A 19,428-nucleotide genomic window follows, 5' to 3' on the forward strand; every position below is an offset into this window, starting at 1 on the left:
TTATTATTGTCAATCTGACATGTCACATCAGTGATATAAATTAATAAGTGATTTTTTAATTAATAATTAATTAGATATAAATTTATTTGATATCAAATAAAATTATATAAATTTGATTAAACATAATAAAAAAATAAATATTTATTTGGATTTTTTTAAATAATTTAAATTTTTTTATGTATTATGTTAAATAAAAAATTAAAATTTTACTTAATTTTTTTTATTTATTTTTAAATTCACTAAAAATCCTTTGGAACAAAAATCAATAATAAAATAACAAATAAAAAAAATTACAAACTGTATAGTACTTAGTCATTCAACAAAAAAAAAAAGTGGCCTCAAATTGGATACAATAGAAGATGATTATGAAGAATATAATGAAAGTATGCTTCTCTCCATAAACATAATTAGTAATTATTGTTTCCATGGCATTCAAAGGAATCATGGGTGTCTGCTGGTTTGTCACACCTTGGGGTAGTGTAGAAGAAGGTGTCAAGTTGATATTGAACCAAATCACGATAGACAACAGTAGGTCTAATTGGGAGCTTTACTCCTCTCTGTCCTCCGGCGAAGTTGCTGGGAATGTTGCAAGTAGGATGTGGGGAAGAAACCAGCCTTACCAAGCATGATTTTGCCTGCAATTCTTTCCCGTTGATGAATTTGTTCACAACCATGTTGAATTGCCCTTGCTCATCGGTTTCATCACTTCCATAATACATGATTCTGCTTCTGTCATCCATGCATGTCACTGATACCTTGCAGCCTGCAATCGTTTGAAAAAAAAAAATTAGAAAAAAGAAAATGTAATCAAATCTTAATGAAGGAACAAACATTAATCGATCCTATATATATACCTTTGATGGGTTGGCTACCTTGAGCCCATTCCCCATAGCCCTTGGTGCAGTCCTGGCACAAGACTTTCCCACTCAAATTTATAACCTGGAGGGCAGGAACCACCGTGGCTTTTGTTTGAGTGCTGCATCCCATCAAAAGTGAGGCTGCAATTAACATCAACGCCACCGTAGCCATCTTTCTTCACTCTTTTTCTTCGACAAGGTCCAGTACAGAAATGAACATAATTTCCTTTGAAAAAGCACAATATATTATATAAGGAAGGGTAGGGGTGGGAGGGCACTACTGATCAGACGTGCAATCCATTTTGCATTAGCTTATATGCAATAGTTTTAATGTATTTTCAGTCATAATCATGATGCCTAATAATAAAGATTCATGAATATATATATAGCTGGACCTATACATATTTTTTGTAATTAATGTATGCATATGGTCCCCCAATAATATAACTTCTGGGGTAGTTATTTGGGCTTCTTTAGTCGTAGGTTAGTACAATATTTTCTATGGAAGAAAGGTTAAGAGTCAATTAGGTATCTTCTTCCTTAAAAGGTGCCAAATTCAAGCTCTATATTAATTAATAGTTTGACCAAGTTAAGAATTGAAACCCTCATAAAAAAGGGAAAATTCAAAATAAAGGCCTCATGTCCTCTTTGTTATAGCATATGCATTATAGATTGTTTCATTAATAGTTAGATTTGTTGTTAAGATATAAAAAGTGAGCTGTAAATTAAGTATAATGTGTAACTTTTTGTTCGTATAAATTATTGTAAAAAATAATAAAATAACTTCAATTATGTAATATTAACGAAAAAACCCCAATATTCTTGTAATATTACACACACACATATATATATATATATATATATATATATGTGTNTTATACACACACACATATATATATATATATATATATATATATGTGTGCCTAGTTTGACTTTGGTCTTGAATTTGAATTAGTCACTTAATTTTGAAATCAGTTGGTGATGTATGTTAAAGGGGGGGTTCTTTGACTAAATACTGGAGTGCTCACTCACGGCCTCCTTGGTGGCACTACTGATTGCTCTCAATCATGGAAATACATTCCGTGATCATTGGCTATGGAGAACAGGCAAAATCCTAAAGACAGGGTAATTGTTCATTTATATAACCTGCTATATATGTGATTATCGATATAATCATAGGAGCTGAAATAGAAATCGAAATCTTGAGGTTGATTTTTTTAATAGATATTGTATGTTAATATTTCTTTATATCATTTTTATGTATAAACAAAAGTGGGATACAATTTAAATTGAATAAGGATTTATATTGAGTCATGGGGTTTAACTCAATTTTGGATTTATGAGGTTGTTAGTATTCAGCAAGGATTCCAAACAAAAACCCAAGCTAAAACAATTTACACCAGTTACCTGCACCGCCTATATATAAGACTTGCCTTAACGCGAAGCCCCCCTTATTTAAGTACCGAAAGTCTTGATAAATCAGAAACCGCATGCGCGCACTCTCCTCCATTAGCTTTACAAAAATCTAGAAAACCAGATTCAGAAGGACAACCAAAAAGAATAGATGAAGATTCTTCAACAGAATCTCGCTCTTAACCAACCAGGATCAGTGAAGATCATCCTGGAAGAAGAAGACGATCTATGGCTTGCCTACAACCTTTTTGCCAAGGGTGACACAATCGTCGCCGACACCACCAGGAAAGTTATTCACAACAAAAGCTCTGCCAATGGCAAGAGGAAGGACTCAACTCGGGTCAAAACCAAACTCGAAATCAGAATCACGGACGTTGATTATGAGAAAGACTCGTCCAAAGTGCGCGTGCGGGGTAGGAACCTCGTGGCCAATGAACTCATGGCGTACGGTGCGTACCATACCCTGGAGATTGAGATGAACAAAGAGTTTGATCTTTCAAAGAAACACTGGGACTCGGATGCCATTGACACTTTGCATGAAGGTTCTGAAAAAGCATCAGGAGCCGACCTAGCCGTGGTGCTCTTTCAACAATGGTCGGCTCAAGTGTTTCTGATTGGACACAAGGTCACAACCCTTGCAAAGGTTGAGGCTTCAAAAACCAACAATAAGACCGCCTCAAACAAGTTTTTTGAAAAGGTTTTTCAGGCTTTTGTAAAGCATGTGGATTTCAACACCGTTCGTTGTGTTGTGTTAGGAAGCCCGGATTCTACAAAAGAAGAGTTTCGAGGTTATTTGTTCCAGGAAGCACAAAGATTGAAGATGAAACGGGTCGAAGAAAACAAGTCACGATTTGTAATGGTAAATATAGGGAACAAGAATAGTTTGAAGGAGGTTTTGCATGACAACGAAGTGATGGGATTGATTAAAGATACGAAAGCCGTGATGGAAATCAGGGCTTACAAGCAGTTTTCGGACTTGTTATTGACTGATTCGGATCGTGCATGTTATGGGCCACGGAGCGTGGAAACTGCACAGGAGATGATGGCCATTGAGACCCTTTTGATTATGGATGAGTTGCTTAGGAATAAAGAGATTGCATTGAGGAAAAAGTACATGGAGTTGGTGAAATCTGTGAAGAAAGCAGGAGGGAAAGCGTTTCTGTTCTCGTCTATGCATGTTTCAGGAGAGCAGTTGGCGCAGTTGACCGGTATTGCCGCCATTCTGAGGTTTCCATTGCCTCAACTTGATGAACTTGTACTTTGATAGGATTCATTTACCATATGTTTCTTGTTTTAATTATTTCATTCAGTTGGCAATTTTTTTTCTTTTTCTTTTGGGAAATTTGAGATTTCTTATTTTGACCTGAGCTAATGGCAATACCTTAGGAACTCAATATTTATTAATTTTTCATAAATTCAATACATAAATTAATATTAAAAAAATCATTCTTATCATAACGTCAGCTTCCTCACGAATTCTTAAATTCTATTTCTTTCATGTCATTTAGTGCACTCGCGAGCTTACAACCCATAGATTGGGTCTTTCGATGGAATAAGAAAATTAAGGTTAGGCATGAAGCATCGTCACAGCATAGATGCAAAGGCCCTCGGTTTAGAGAGCCTGGGCCCTTGGCTTTAGCATTTTGGATTCGCCGATTACTTTCTTCAACCGTAGTATAAACTTCACTAATCTAAGAATCCATTAACAATTACAAAGTTTAGTTTCGAGATAAAACTACACAATGAACTCAACATTCTCCCACTTAGCTTCCAATAAAAAGACCACCAATGATGGGTTTCCTTCTTCTTTTCAGTTCAAATATTTTGTGAATAGCAACTTCATAAAACAGGACATCAACTACTCAAAATCAAACCAGCTAGTTTCGCCAAAAACAGTATAGTGCATAACATAATAAAGCACAATCCAGTTTTGACTGAAGCTTTGTTTACAATAAACCAGCTGATCTGAGAGCAGCTTTAAAGTCTTCCTCATTCCTCCAGTCAGCCACCTGCATCCATGATAAGATGTGAAAGTAATTAGATGAAAAACTGATAGGCATAAAAGAAAAATGACTAAATATGAACCTCCACAGCCAGGGAGAGGGCTTTACCTCTGCTATTTTGGTGCCAAAATGATTTTCAATTTTGGACATTATCATCCGGTCCATATCACCGCAGAGCAAGTTGAACACAGCTCCTGCAAATCAAATAGAAATATATCTGAATAATTTGCTCTTCCACAAATGTTCATTATACAGCAATTGGTTTGCTGCTTGAATCAATAACACTTCACCCTCATATTATAACCAACTTGATAACACACACACAAAAGTTATAACATAAAACAACGACTGAATGGCATCAAAATGCACATGTTGTCTAACAAAAATCAAAGCATTGGAACATCAAGAAAAAGCTTAACATTTGAGAACTACATATCTGGCTACCAGTCAAGTTTATCAAGCATCAGGAAGCAGTAATTAACACTTCTAATGAGAGATGAAATGGAATTCAATTGCCAGTATTAACCCTTTAAACAAGTTGCAAGTATAATCACATTTTGATTCAGAAACCTACCCTTGCGGCCAAAGCGCCCTGCCCTACCGATTCTATGCAAGTAAACCTCACAATCAGGCTCCGTGCGATTGTCATGCTTCACAGGAAGATCATAATTGATGACCAAATTAACCTGCAGAAAGATACAAGTCAGGATGACACAGCTTGTATACAGCCAGGCAACTCAGAGGAATAAGGGGAAGAGATACCTGTTGCTGGTCAAAACCCCGGGCAAGAAGGTCAGTTGAAATGAGGACTTGAGTCAAACCATCTTTGAACTCTTTGACTATCTTGTCTCGGTCATCTTGTTTCAGAGCACCTTGAATTGTGGTAACATCATAACCAAGGTCAACAAGTGACTTATGCAACATGCTTGCGCTATTCCTTGTACGTACAAATATTATTGTCTGCCCCAGGCGCTCTCCAAATTCAAAAATTCTCTCTTTAATCACCGTAACCTTGGAAAGTTCATCTGGGACATTCACCTTGTACTGCTTCACTGACTCCAATGATAGTTCTTCCTTCTTAACAAATAGTTGATTGTGATCTCTCTTAACTATCCTTGATACAAAATTCTTGACTGTCTCACTAAATGTGGCAGAAAACAGGAGAACCTTGAAATTGATTCAAAACCAAGCATTAAGTCAGCCATTGTTCTCCAACACAAGGTAAGAAACTAACTTTACGATGATAAGCATGCTTTCTAACTATACCCACATAGACTAGCCCTTGTAAACAATAAAGTACATATTCAAGCCCATCAGACTCAAGATGTCAGCAATGTCAATGCATAGGCATCAAAAACAATAGCATGGACCACCAATTTCATTTCATTTCATTTTCCAATTTTATTAGGCACCTGATTAATCCATTTTGATCAAGAACTTTAAGGTACATCTTTCCAACAATCTCAAGATAAAGAAAAGTTGAGATAGTATGTAGAGAAAGGTTGAGACACCACATCATAGATAAAAATTACATTTACATCAAATCTTTTAAACAAACCTGGCAATTAGAACTGATCCTTTCAATATCCCTCATTATTCTTAAGGAGTCATCCTTAAATCCATCCTGCAGGCAAAGAAATGTACATGAGCATATCAATGATCAACAACACATTCCTCTAAGCATGAAATTTACTCAAACAGTTAGATCATATGGTAGCACTACATAATTAAAACAGTGTATCATTCCAAAATAAATGGTCTACAAACAAAGCCATTCTAACCCTCCTCAATGCTCCTCTCCTAAACACACATCCCAAAACAGAGAATTTAATGAATATGATAAACAAAGATCCTTGGAATGCTAGGCAGCAAATCAGAAACAAAATCACTTAATGGCACATCAATCCTACCATTTGAGAAATATAAATCCTTTGTCACCCCTCCTCATTCTTATCTGAACCCTATTATTGTCATCATGCTTAGGGCATCCTGTATAACTGTGCCTCAAAAACCTACCGAAGCAACTCTGACAACCATGCTCATAAGTAATGACATTCCAATAAACTGAATAACAGACAAAGAAATATAGTAAAAATTCTAGACACTTCTCCTAATATCCAAAAAGTTACATATTGGATGTTCAAAAATCAGTTCTGAAAGATGCAAACTAAAATATTGCTGAGGCAGCTATAAATACTACATACCACTAGAAAGATAAGCTGCAAGATGCCTTCTCAATTTCTAATTATTATAATTAAAACTTTATGGTCAACTTCGTTATCGTCAAGACTAAAACTATAAAACATTTTCTCGACCATAAATAAATAGGAATTTATTGAATAATGCAAGATCTCTCTATCTATACAGCTCACACCCAACAAAACTAACGTAATCAAGAATCATGCATAGACAAGTTAGGTTCCAACACATTCCAGAACAAGAATCACAGAAGCAGCATCAACAAAATTTCTAAATTGCAACAAAGCAAAGTGACCATAAGTTCCTTTTTTCCTCCCTTTTTCTAATACTGAGAACAAGAGCATTATAAATTCTAGATTCCATCAACATCCTAACGTGCAAACAAGCAAAACAAAGGTTACCTCAGCCAGCATATGATCCGCCTCATCAAACACGAGAATCTTCACACAACTCACACCCAATTTCTTCGCGGACATCCACTTCTTAATAGTGCCAGGAGTACCAATAACTACTTGAGCTGTAATTGGTGGCCGTTTATTAATCGGTAAATAATTACTACTATCCATTGGAATGGCACATTCTGAAGTTATCCCAGTATGCTTCCCCATCTTCCTAAGCACTTCCAAATTCTGCAAAGAAGACCAAATTTTATCTTCAAAACCAAAACCCCAATTTCATTAAAACCTCAATAAACTCGAAAATCCAAAAATTTAACCTGAATAGCCAATTCTCGAGTGGGGCAAATGCAAAGTGCTTGAGGAGCTTTTAAATTCGGATCGACACGGGATAGCATTCCAAGCGTAAAGCAAGTAGTTTTTCCAGAACCATTATGAGCTTGAGCAATTAAATCCATATAAGGGGGAGTTAAAATCATTGGTAAACTAATAGCTTGAATTTTACTAGGCTTTTCAAATTTCATCTCAACATATAATCCTTTCAATAATTCTGGTGATAATTTCAATTCCTCAAATGTAGACGCTGACGTGTACGGTGTATCCCATGGTGTAACCTAGAAAAATCAAACAAATTTCAAAAGTCAAAACCCTAAAATTCAGTTCAAATATTTAAGAAAAAAGCTGAAAAATGTTTAGATTCAGGGATTTATACGGCTTTGATGTTGGAGTCTTCGGGTTCGTCGAGGAATTTGTTGATTTTTTTGTTCTCGTCGATTGCTAGGTTTTCCACGTCGAGTTCCGGCGCGCCTTTTTCTTCCGATGCTAAGGATGCGCTCGATTCCTCTGGAGGGTCGTCTTCTACATCGGCCCATCTTTTTGGTGCTTCAGTGGCTTTTTTGGCCTCTTGTGGCTGCGGCACTTCGGCGGCGGCGGTGGAGGTGGGGGTGGCGGTGTCAGCCATGAAGTAAGGGCACAAAAGGTAAATCAGGCTTTTTGGGTGGATTACAGAGAGGAGAAGAGTTTATATAGTGGTACGGGGGACCGTTTAACCGACTTTGGGTTTAGCTTTAGCTTAATACTGACGCAGTAATTTTCTTTTCTGCTTTTAACAACCGCGAGATTAATGGGAAAAATTTACAGTTAATGTTCCTTTTTATTCCAAGGGTAAACAATTTAATCTTATTTACCTTATTTATTTTAATATTCAAAAAATGGGAAAAAATTGAAGTTCTCATATGATTTTTGAGAGAGAAAAAATTAAAATAATATTATTGTGCTTCAACTTTCAAGATAGATACATATTAGTATGTTGTATGAAGTTTGTTTACTTTTTGCATAATTAAACTGTATAAAATTATTGAGAATTGATGAAAATAAAATAAAACTATATAAATTAAAATGTAAAGTTGATGAAAAAATTTTAAAAAATAATTTCTTTGGTTTTTTTTTTACTCAATGAACATTAATTGGGCCTTCATATGTGTTTGCGTAGCTAGTCGGCCCATTTCAGACTAGTGGACACTTTCTAAAGTGCGTAGGGCCCAAGCGTCCATTAATCTATATTTATATGAACAGATCAATCAAGGGTGTAAGGCCCAATGATGCCCATTTTTTGCTTTTGTTACAATAAAATCTTCATGAAGGTAAGTGGATGTGATGTTCATTTAATTTGGCATCATTCTTGCCATAGTATGTCTTCACTTTACTATCAATGTTTTGATAATACTTCTTTTATTGACTAACAAAAGTAGAACCTAAAGCACCCAAAATTAATTAATACTTTAATTTAAAATGATACAATTCAATCCAAGTTAGCAAGGATAGGATATCAAGTATCCAACTCGAACAAATTTCCCACCAAGAATTCCTTTTCAATTCTTAATGAAGACTTTACTTCACCCACTGTGAAAATCAAGAAAATTTGGCTGTCATATACTTTTTCTTCCTTTCCTAACACTAATTTGAATAAATCTTTTATATCTATATATGTGGCATATAACTCCTTTGTGAAAAGTTTTTATCATTTTCACAAATGCTTGTTCTTTTAGTATATAACACTGTTTTGTTATTTATTAGCCATACAAATGCTTTTCAGTGAGCTTCTAATTCTAATAATTTCATTGGCATCAAGTTATTGAAACAACAGTTACTAAGTTACTGAAATTTCATAAACTTACTTAGCATTTCTATTAGTTTTAATCTCCTCAATCAACAAACCTCAAAATAGATGACTATATTTTCCGTGAAGAAGACCTCTTATTCCCAAATTTGAGCTGGATTGATTCATGGTTTTTGTGAACTACAAGGCTGCTTTGAATAGATAAAGAAGGAGAGAGAGGGATAAGCATCAAGGTTCAATAAAAAGAAACAAAGTCGATTTGTCAGCAAGAAAAGCAATCTTATGAAATTGAGGGTTGATCTTCAACTTTTTATATATTAAAGAGTTTGGTTTGCTAAAAATGATCCATTGTGGGATTTTCTGTGTGATCCTTGAGCTAAACAATTGACCATGAAGGGTATTCTTTTGAGTGAGTTATACTTCAAAGAATAGAGCCAAATATTTTCCAATATTGCTAGCTAATGAAACAAGAAGAAAGATCCAAATTAAGAAATTAAATGAGTTTGCTTCTAATGATGATTTCTATCCACTTTTTCATGGCTGCCCTTTTCAATATACAATGGCCAGAAAACCCATGGCACATATATGTCTCAATCCAAAATCCAATTTCTGTAGTTATATGCCAGGCTGTGTGCCTAATGAATCAAAACATTGCACCTGCTTTTGGACTGCCAGCCTGCCACAAATTAACCATGAAAATTATTGACTTTATATATATATATATATGAGAATTTTACCTGCTTCTGATCATGCTAATTATTTCCTTTGTCCCCTTCTAGTTTTTTCTGGCTATTTATATCTATTTTCAATCTCAAAACCCGAATCTTGCTGTCTGGATCACTCCACTATTCTCCTTTTCTAGTTGTACTTGTGCTCCCTATGGAGAAGACCTTAGGGAAAATCAGCTTGGGAATGACAACTACCTCCACCTTCAATCCTTCATCATTTTTCAACTTTAAAAAACACAGGGAAAATGATAAACCCTCCAACTCAATACTATTTTGTTCACCCTTCAGTTTGGTTTGAATAAATTGTCACATTCTGATCTTTTCCTCAGTGGAAAGAAGTAAACTTGTACAAAGGTATATATCTGATTCTATTCTTTCTTTAAATTAATTAATACATCCTTTTAGATGTTTAAGATGGTAGAATGTGATGATCGTGATCGATTTCCAAATGTGTGTACCCTCTAAAAGACGTAAAGAAGCCCGCTTCTCAAATTCGAGCTGGATTCATTCCATGGTTTCTATAAACAAGAAGCACACCTTTAGCAAAATAAAGCAGATAAGCATCAGCATCCCAATAAAAGAACAGCGTTCCCCCCCCAGTAAAAGGGTTTGTCAACAAGAAAAGCAATCCCTTTTTTTTTAAAGGAAACGTGGTTGATGTGCCACTTTATTAAAGAAAATTTGGAGGGAATTCTATCATAAATGATTGACCATAGCCACGGGGGGTTTCTTTTGAGTAGGTTACACTTCAAAACAGGAAGCTTAAGATTCCCAATGATGCTTAATGTTAACCAATGAAGCAAGAAGAAAGACATCCAAGTCATCAACTACTACCAATCAAATGATAATTAGTGGTTTGCTTCATGGCTGCCCTTTAATAATGGCTGAAAATCCATGTCTGGTCTCAATCGGATATCCAACTTCTGTAAATATATGCCAGGCTGTGCCTGTTCATTGAAATGACTAATTACAAATAACAATTTGTAGCTGTTGGACTGCCACACAAAGGCAAAAACCATGGAAAATTATTTACTTTTTGAACAACTTTCTAAATGGTCTGGTCCTCAAACTTCTAATCATGCTAATTGTTGCCTTTGTTCCTCCTACTGATCTTTTCTATCTATAACCACGTGAATTTTGCCGACTGGACCACTCCAATTTTTGAAGCTTTTAGTTCATGCAGTGCAACCTATAGCATGCATTATGATTTTGGCCCCGACCCTCCATATAAAACATTACTTTTCTTATCAATTTTATTTTAGCTTAAAACTACTAAACTAATGATATCATATGCTCCGATAATTTTTATATATATGTCTAATTAGTTTATTTAAGTGTAAATGGTGATAATTAAATCGATGTGATCCAATTTACTAAGTTTAAAAAAAGATGGATGAAAGCAATCTCTAATTCTGTCAGCGAGAGAGAATCCCTCATTTAATCTGAGGTTCAAAGCTTGCTCTGTAAACTTCTCTGATTTAACATTCTTAATAATTGAATGTCCCCATCAAACTTGATGGCTATCCTTACGTCTTTGAGTTGAGTGTTCAATTTGATCATTGTGGCCATAAAATTTAAATATGTGTGCATTATTTTCTTCTCAAAACAACACAAATATATATATATGCTTACTTAATAGGATGAAAACATTGAGTTCTAAACTCATAATAAGCTTTTCTGAAAGTTTAATTAGCAAAACCCTAATTGATTACGCGCTAAATACAAACCCCAAACCTTCTAACCTTAAAACATCTCAGGAAATCCAATGCAAGGACATATCAAAGTCCAAGCAAGAACAGGGCCAAGGGTTTGTTTTTGCCATTATTATCAAAGTCTTGTCTTAGGTGGCAATGACAGTACCACTGTGCTTAGACTTACATGGGCACTTTACTTGCTATTGAACAGCGGGCCTAAAGAAGGCTGAGGATGAACTTGAAACCCAGGTAGGAATTAAAGGATCTGCAAGTGGAGGAGTCCGAAATAATAAACCTCACCAAAGGGCAAGCCATTGTCAAGGAAGCATTGCGATTGTGCCCAGCCGCGTCTCTATCAGCACCGCAATAAGCCATGGACAACTGTACAGTAGCGGACTTCAATGTTCTAGCAGGCACTCGCCTTCTCGTTAAGCATTGCCCAACTTTTGGGAAAAGCCATCAGAATTTGTGTTTTTGCTGTTCCTTAATTACATTTCATATTCCAAGCTGTGGAATATATATAGATATAACATTAAGGTTAAGGCTTTGTTTTCGCCATTGTTATTCTCTGCTTGGCAAAGAAAGATAAGGGGAGAGTCAATCCATGAAGCAGCCGATCGAGCCAATGCTTAGTGACTCGAAGCTCAAAAAGTAACAGCTGGACACATCTTCTCACCAGAACCAAATGGTACATCAAACTTGGCATGTTCATTAAGGGACCGCTCAAACACAAATCCTGAAGGCTTTTCCCAAATGTTGGGCAGAGAGAGTGCCCGCTGGAACATGAAAGTCCACTACCGTACAGTCTCCATGGCTTCTTGCGGTACTGACTGAGGCGCGGCTGGGTATAATCGCAATGCTTCCTTGACAATGGCTTGCAAATTGCATGGTGAGGTTTTTTATGTCCGACTCCTCCACTTGCCGATCCCTTAATTCCCACCTGGGTTTCAAGTTCATTCTCAGCCTTCTTTAGCGCATGCCCCGTTGTTCAATAACACGGAAAGTGCCCATGCAAGTCGAAGCACAGTTGGAAAGTGCCCATTAAGCTGTCAAGATACCCCTTACTGCTAAGAGGGATGTGTCCAGCTGCCACTTTGCGCTTCGAGTCAGTAAGCATTGGCTCGATCGGCTGCTTAATGGATTAACGCTCCCCATATCTTTCTTTGACAAGCAGAAAATAACAATGGCGAAAACAATGCCTTTAACCTTAATGTTATATCTATATATATTCCAAAGCTTGGAATGTGAAAAATTGAAGCTTTTAATTCCAAAGCTTTTATTATTTCTCATTAAATGTAGCACATTACTGTAATATTTCCCTTTCAAAGATAGTGGGGTCCCAAATGTAGCACAAATACAATCGAAGCGTCAGAACTCTGGTCGCCACGGCTACTCGTGCCGTGTCGTGCCGATGCTCCTCTTTCGCCTCTTTGGTCAAGTCAGGCGTGCTAATACGCACCGTACGCTCTTTAAATGTGGATAATATTACTACCTTGCAGTGTGCCTTACGGCTACTATTTTTGTATTTGTTTTTAACCATTCTTATATTTTAATTTCATCCCTAAAGGCATTCAAGTACAACCTTTGTACCCTTTTTTTTTTAATTACAAACTTAAATTGTTTGCATTGCCCAAAACATACCCCCATAGTTAATTATTAAATCTTGATTCAATAATTTTAATTACACTTGTCTTAATTATCTTCTTAAATACCAAACTAGTTAAATCAGCATACCATAAACCTATATTCCTTATTATTGTTGTTCATCAAAAGCATCGACTTAATAAGATTTTTTTTTCTTTTAACAAAGATTTGGTCAAATAAAAACTTAAGAAAAAATCAATCAATATCTTTAAATTTGTACCCTTTGATGACTTTAGGTAAACTTTATAACTTTTCTTCTCCTCTTCGTGGCATTTTCCTATTATCCAACAGCACATGCTTTCTTTCCATACCAATATTGTCGAAACCAAACTTCTAGGCAAATTCCCCTAATATCAAAATATAAATTTAAAAGTGGAATTACATAAAATTTCATGAAAAAAAAAGTGAATCAATTGATGTACTCAAAATAGCATGCCAACTACCAAGAATTTTACCGCCAAATGATTGCCAACTGAATTCCTTGTCCCTAATAAATGAAGGACAGTTTCGTCTTTCCACATCCTTTCTGTTACCACCGATATTATTTCCCCTTAGTCCCCCTACGTAGCTCATAATTAATCAATTTAATCCGTTTCTCCTTTCTTTTTTTTTGAAAAATCTCCCGTTGATCACTCTCCCTGTCTCTTCACACTGTCGTTTTCTTTTCTTTTCCTTTGCTTCCTTTCTTTTTTTTTTTTTTTTCTCAATGCAGAGAACCAAACAGGATCGATCTTTTTATTTCGATATCTCTTTATAAAGAAGAAACTCTCATTTCTTTTTCAATTTTCTCAAAGCCTCTGGAAAATGCGGGCTTTGGGTCTGCTGATCTTGGGGATTTTAGCAGTCTTGTCGGTGGTTTACTGTGATGTTATCCCACTGGAGAGAGCTTTTCCTTTGAACAAGAGAGTTGAGTTGAGTCATCTCGTAGCTCGTGACCAACTCAGACACTCCCGAATCTTGCAGGGTCTCGTTGGTGGTGTCGTGGACTTCTCTGTTCAAGGCTCCTCCGATCCCTACCTCGTCGGGTAATTTTAGCTTACCCCTTTGTTTCTTTATTTCTTTTTTTTTTTAAAGATTCTGAGGTTTTTTTTTGGTTTTGCATTAATGGGTTTTGTTATTTTCTTGTTGGTGAATTTACGCTGGTCTTTTTTAGACAAGTTTTTCTTTTTCTCCTTTAATCTGAATTTCTAGTTTATGCTCTTTGATGGATTTTCTTTGGTGAACTTGTGTAGTATGGAAATGGGTAAATTTTACGTTCCTTATCTATCGATGAAGTTTTTTTTTTTTTTGCTATTATTTGGCGAATATTGCGTTTAATTATTGACCTTGTTTTCTGCTTCATCTTAACGCTTCTTTTGACCGCTGAAAAGGTGGAAGATAATGAAGGCTGATTTAAAAAAAGGAAAGAGAACACTTTTTTTTTAAAAAAAATTTGGGTTTATCCAAAGATGAAATCTTGTCTTCATTTTACTTTCGTTTATTTGTATCGTTAGTGTTCTTGTCATTCAATTTTGTTTTTGTTCTCTTGAGTTCTTTTTGTTTTTCCACGCTTTCTTTAGCATCGAAATGAAATTGATAATGTGTTGGGATATAAAATTGATAGTGGCATTGATTTTGTTCTTTAATTCTTTGTGTTTTTTTTTTTTTTTGGGTTTAGGCTTTATTTTACAAAGGTGAAACTTGGATCTCCTCCTAGAGAATTTAATGTGCAGATAGACACTGGAAGTGACATATTATGGGTCACCTGCAGCTCCTGCCCTAATTGTCCTCAATCCAGTGGACTCGGAGTAAAACCCCCTTCCCTTTACTTTAATAATTTGATAAGTTTTGCAATGAAAATGACAATTGAAAATGTAATTGCTAACTTGTAATGCCCTGCATTGTACAGATTCAGCTCAGTTTATTTGACACGGCTAGTTCATCATCTGCTAGGCTAGTTTCTTGTTCAGATCCAATGTGTTCTTCAGAATTTCAAACTACTGCAACTCAGTGTTCTCAGAGCAATCAATGCAGTTACTCCTTTCAGTATGGAGATGGAAGTGGGACATCAGGTTATTATGTGTCTGATATGTTGTATTTTGACGCTGTTTTGGGACAGTCTTTGATTGCTAACTCTTCGGCTGTCATCATGTTTGGGTGAGCTTCAATAACTCAATAGAGATTGGCTGTCTGCTAAAATATAGGATTGGAAAGAACCATTAAGATAAATGAAACCAATGAAAAAAAAAAAGAAAAGAAAAAGCCTGACCAGCTTAGTCTTTTATGGAATTCTTCTTGTGAGATAAGGTTTATATGGTTATCAATCGGTATATGTCGGGTGTGATCTTTATATACAATGATGGACTATAAAATAAAAATGTTTAAATGTCATCACAATGGATTGGATTTAATACAATCATACGTAATTGAGCATGTGGAATGAGCTTGAAGTGAGATTGATGTTGAGTTCTGCTGGTGCACTTTGATTTGACCATAGAGGAGGGAATGTAAACTTGTTCATGTAAAAGGAAGTCACATATAGTATCTTCCATATGCAACAAAGCAATTTTGCATGTTATTTCTCCTTTGACTATGTCTTGCATCAAATAACAGTCTTAATGGCTGTTTGCTTTATGTTATTCTCAATCTTCTTTGTTATTTAAGACTTATTCCCCTATGGACACGGTGTGTAAACAGGTGCAGCACATATCAGTCTGGCGACTTAACTAAAACAGATAAAGCTGTGGATGGGATATTTGGCTTTGGCCGAGGTGATCTGTCTGTTATATCACAATTATCATCCCATGGTATAACACCTAGAGTTTTCTCACATTGTTTGAGAGGAGATGGCAGTGGAGGGGGTATAATGGTTCTTGGTGAGATTATGGAGCCTGGCATTGTTTATAGTCCACTTGTTCCATCACAGTATGTCCTCTTTCTTGCATAACTTTCGTTGTTTTTGTCCATTCTGCTTATATTCTGACGTCTCCCTTATTCCCTCATTTTAATTGGGTCACATGCTGTTGGTCACTTTGAATTTATTCCACTTATTAGTTAAGTGCTGGGGACCTGGGTAATATTTTGTGTCAACGAAAGAAAAAGTAGCATATTTACTGGTGCCTCAGTGGCCCTTCAGGCCTTCTCACCCTTTCCTGCGCCATTTGTTTGGTGCTCATGCTTTTGGCCCAGATGTTGTGATTCCTCATTTTCAATAACTAATGCTTCATTTTTCCCAGCAATTAGTATTTTGCTGGGTGGATTTTGTTAACATAAAAAAAGATTGGTCTTGCTGACAATTTGCATTGACAGTGGTTCTAGAAATCAGATATTCCTCTTGCTCTATAATGGTTGTTTTTTACATCTTGAACTATGCTCTGATTGTAATATGTGGTATTATGGAGAAGGCATTACTTGATACAGCTGTACATGTTCTTTATATTACCACTCTTTCCAGGAGTCAAGGCTGCTCTTGAATCTTGCAAAAGCTTGGTTTTACTACTATCACACATCATTTTTTTCATATGATTTTTGATAGGGGGATGGGAAGGAGTTTAGGGTTTTGAAGGGGCGAGGTCGATGTTGTCAACATGCTTAGTTTTTTTCTTTTGTTGGTGAATTGATGTATTCATGAACCATCATAGTCTTTGCTCGTGTAGCATTTCTTCTTTCAGTTTCATTTGGAATATATGGCTATCAATTTTGCAGCAAGTTTGACCATTTCCTTATTTAAAATTTTCAGGCCTCATTATAATTTAGTTCTACAGAGCATTGCTGTCAATGGACAGTTTCTGGCAATTGATCCATCAGTTTTTGCAACATCAAATAATCGTGGTACCATTGTTGACTCTGGAACAACTTTGGCATACCTTGTGCAAGAGGCATATGATCCATTTGTTAGCGCTGTAAGTATGAATATTCTTTCAATTTGCCTTAAGGAAAACTAAAGTTAAGTGGTGAAATAGAAAACAAACATCTGTTCTTGAGATTGCACTCTGAAGGCATAAGATATTTAGTTATATTGTACTGCCTTACAACTAATGTGTTCTGAAGTTGACTTGCATTTTAAATTGGCAGATAACTGCTACTGTTTCACCATCTGTGACTCCCACCATTTATAAAGGAAACCAATGTTATCTAGTCCCCACCAGGTAATTCTCTAGCTTTATTTTTCATGTAGTAGTTTCATAGTTGTGTTTATCTTCTGAGATTTTTGTTTTCCTGTGCTTTTTTGGTATCCGCCTATTCATCTGTTCTCTGCACCTAGTATCATTTAATCTAAATAAGATCAATATTTGTTTTATGTTCAGTGTAAATGAGATATTTCCCCCAGTTAGTCTAAATTTTGCTGGTGGTGCATCAATGACATTAAAACCAGAAGAGTATCTTATACATTCCGGTTTCTATGTAAGTTGTCCTACCTAAGTACTCTGTTTAATTCTACCTTTCTCTCAAAGTTATGAAGTAGAAATGATCACAGTGAATGGAAATTCTGTTGCATGAAGCGTAGTGGATCACTTTGTTGTTGCAGGATGGTGCTACAATGTGGTGCATTGGTTTCCAAAAGGTTCAGGGTGGAGTAACCATTTTAGGAGGTTAGATACTGGTTTTCTTTGAATGTATTAAAGTTTGGAGCAAGAAACACTTTGCTTCAGCTCCCAGTTATATGTTTTTTTTTTTTTTTTGCTCTGCAGCATAATTTGAAATGAGTGTTGCATGAACTGATAAATCCTCAAAGTTGAGGGGACTTTTTGAATGGAGGATTTCAGCAAATTGCACCTGCTATTTTGCACTACACTATTTATAATAATTACCTTTTCATGTATTTGTTCCACTTCTTTACTTTGTTAAAGATGAATGGTTAGGTTTTTATGGTTTATTCATTTTGCAGATCTTGTCTTAAAAGATAAGATATTTGTTTATGATCTCGCTCGTCAACGAATTGGATGGGCTAATTATGATTGTAAGTTCAATTAAGAATAATATTAAATGCCTTTTCTCCCCGCAATTTAGTGCTTTATTAGCAACTTGACCCAGTGTTTCTTACATGTCTCTGAATTTCTACTTGTCAGGTTCATTATCTGTAAATGTCTCTATTACTTCCAGTAAGGACTTCATAAATGAAGGACAGCTGAGCGTGAGTAGCTCAACAATAGAGATGCTATTCAAGCTTATACCTTTGAGTTTTATAACTCTACTAATGCAACTCTTAGAGTTTGTGGAGTTCCAATTTTTGTAACTTAAACCTCAAGTCTGAAAATTCATTCTTTGTTCTACATATAGTAGATTGTCTGATCTTTATTTATGGTGATCGGCAAGGCATTTGTGCTTTTCAGTGAGATAGCGAAGGCAGTTATCTCCACAGTGTAAGATTCTTCTCTGATTTGGATTGCTTGTGAAGAGGGCAGGAGGTCTTCTACTCATCTGGTGGATAACTTGGCCTTCCCGCATGCCAAGCATTGCTGGACTTGTATATTATCTCTGTTGTACGGGTAATATGTTGCCATTGGAAGTTGGAAGCAGAACAGGGGTACTCAATTTTTCTGATCTGGTTTTAGGTGAACATGTAGAAGAAGTAACATTTGGTGTCCGTCCAGGCTACAAGTCAATTTTTGTAAACATCATTGCTTGTTTGGTAATATAAAAATGTTGATAATTGCCCAGAATCATCGAATGCTCCTTTATGTTGTTGATGGAAGTGAGTTTACTACCTTTTTGACTCATTCCACTTTCACACAGTTCAGATTTTAATCATGTTGTGCAAGTTTTAGGGAGAGCGGGAATTTCGCTCCTTGTATCTCTTTACATGTTTTGAATTCAATGCCTATTTTATCTCTTCTCGATGTCAATTCAATTATGCATCGTTTTCATTACATTGATTTTTTTACTCTTAGGTCTATTTCGATCTTAATATTTCCTGCGAGGGAGTCCACATGAATAATTGGGTGAGCTCTGATAATATTTATCACAACTTTCACTTTCAAACGTAAAAATCTAATTTAATTTTTCCATATAAAATCTGCATTGAAAAAAAAATAAAAAAAAATTTAATTTTTTAAAAATATTTTGGTTAGGAGTAAATGTTATTGTGATTAAAAGATATATAATATGGATTGACTTCAATTCTTATGATAGTATTAAAAACATGAGATATCTATACCAATATTCTTTTTTTATTTTTATGTTCAAAAAATGAAAAGAAACTAATAAAAATACAAGGGGTACAGAAATGGGACAGAAGGCACGTGTCCGTGAAAGAAGGCGGGGTGTTTGGGTAAATAGAGGCTGTAAAAGGTTCCGAAAAATCATGGTGAGGGGACTGTAGAAAGCGTTTTTCCCCAAGTTTGAAGCAGTCTTTTGGTTTTTGGTCTCTCCCCTTTTTTGACCTTTTACGTTTGGA

At 35.6% G+C, this 19,428-nt stretch overlaps 4 protein-coding genes across 5 annotated transcripts; 2 read left to right on the plus strand and 2 right to left on the minus strand.

Annotated features, from left to right (window-relative positions):
- Nucleotides 408–1,029, minus strand: LOC18598102 (pistil-specific extensin-like protein). The gene is made up of 2 exons (XM_018120894.1): nucleotides 855–1,029; nucleotides 408–763 (listed from the first exon to the last, which is right to left on the minus strand). Exons 1-2 carry the CDS (start codon nucleotides 1,027–1,029, stop codon nucleotides 408–410), a joined length of 531 nt encoding a protein of 176 aa, XP_017976383.1.
- On the plus strand, nucleotides 2,422–3,534 carry LOC18598103 (protein PELOTA 1). Its single transcript, XM_018120895.1, has one exon. The coding sequence runs from the start codon at nucleotides 2,422–2,424 to the stop codon at nucleotides 3,532–3,534; it is 1,113 nt and encodes a 370-aa protein (XP_017976384.1).
- LOC18598104 (DEAD-box ATP-dependent RNA helicase 38) lies at nucleotides 3,935–7,883 on the minus strand. Its single transcript, XM_007027474.2, has 8 exons — nucleotides 7,580–7,883; nucleotides 7,188–7,481; nucleotides 6,874–7,101; nucleotides 5,832–5,897; nucleotides 5,036–5,440; nucleotides 4,848–4,959; nucleotides 4,382–4,467; nucleotides 3,935–4,279 (listed from the first exon to the last, which is right to left on the minus strand). The coding sequence occupies exons 1-8, from the start codon at nucleotides 7,826–7,828 to the stop codon at nucleotides 4,217–4,219; spliced, it is 1,503 nt and encodes a 500-aa protein (XP_007027536.2). The 5' UTR covers nucleotides 7,829–7,883; the 3' UTR covers nucleotides 3,935–4,216.
- Nucleotides 13,648–18,865, plus strand: LOC18598106 (aspartic proteinase-like protein 2). Of its 2 annotated transcripts, XM_018122187.1 has the most exons (10): nucleotides 13,648–14,077; nucleotides 14,710–14,839; nucleotides 14,941–15,188; nucleotides 15,729–15,956; nucleotides 16,771–16,933; nucleotides 17,106–17,179; nucleotides 17,339–17,435; nucleotides 17,560–17,623; nucleotides 17,920–17,991; nucleotides 18,101–18,865. In XM_018122187.1, exons 1-10 carry the CDS (start codon nucleotides 13,857–13,859, stop codon nucleotides 18,265–18,267), a joined length of 1,464 nt encoding a protein of 487 aa, XP_017977676.1. In that variant the 5' UTR covers nucleotides 13,648–13,856; the 3' UTR covers nucleotides 18,268–18,865. The 2 variants fall into 2 exon arrangements, with proteins under 2 accessions (XP_017977676.1, XP_017977677.1); XM_018122188.1 differs by lacking the exons at nucleotides 17,920–17,991; nucleotides 18,101–18,865 and adding an exon at nucleotides 17,723–17,851.

This window comes from Theobroma cacao, chromosome 5 (genome assembly GCF_000208745.1).
Source record: "Theobroma cacao cultivar B97-61/B2 chromosome 5, Criollo_cocoa_genome_V2, whole genome shotgun sequence".
In the NCBI taxonomy this organism is placed as follows: Eukaryota; Viridiplantae; Streptophyta; class Magnoliopsida; order Malvales; family Malvaceae; genus Theobroma; species Theobroma cacao.

Bases quoted from the DNA above. Each gene is read 5' to 3' on its own strand.
- LOC18598103 (XM_018120895.1), top strand. From the start codon at position 2,422: ATGAAGATTCTTCAACAGAATCTCGCTCTTAACCAACCAGGATCAGTG.
- LOC18598102 (XM_018120894.1), bottom strand. From the start codon at position 1,029: ATGGCTACGGTGGCGTTGATGTTAATTGCAGCCTCACTTTTGATGGGA. The intron at 764-854 runs GTATATATATAG...AAACGATTGCAG, and splicing joins AGGTAGCCAACCCATCAAAG to GCTGCAAGGTATCAGTGACA.
- LOC18598106 (XM_018122187.1), top strand. From the start codon at position 13,857: ATGCGGGCTTTGGGTCTGCTGATCTTGGGGATTTTAGCAGTCTTGTCG. The intron at 15,957-16,770 runs GTATGTCCTCTT...TAAAATTTTCAG, and splicing joins AGTCCACTTGTTCCATCACA to GCCTCATTATAATTTAGTTC. The intron at 16,934-17,105 runs GTAAGTATGAAT...TTAAATTGGCAG, and splicing joins ATGATCCATTTGTTAGCGCT to ATAACTGCTACTGTTTCACC.
- LOC18598104 (XM_007027474.2), bottom strand. From the start codon at position 7,828: ATGGCTGACACCGCCACCCCCACCTCCACCGCCGCCGCCGAAGTGCCG. The intron at 4,468-4,847 runs GTAGGTTTCTGA...TTTGATTTGCAG, and splicing joins AGGGCGCTTTGGCCGCAAGG to GAGCTGTGTTCAACTTGCTC. The intron at 4,280-4,381 runs GTAAAGCCCTCT...TCATGGATGCAG, and splicing joins TTGGCACCAAAATAGCAGAG to GTGGCTGACTGGAGGAATGA.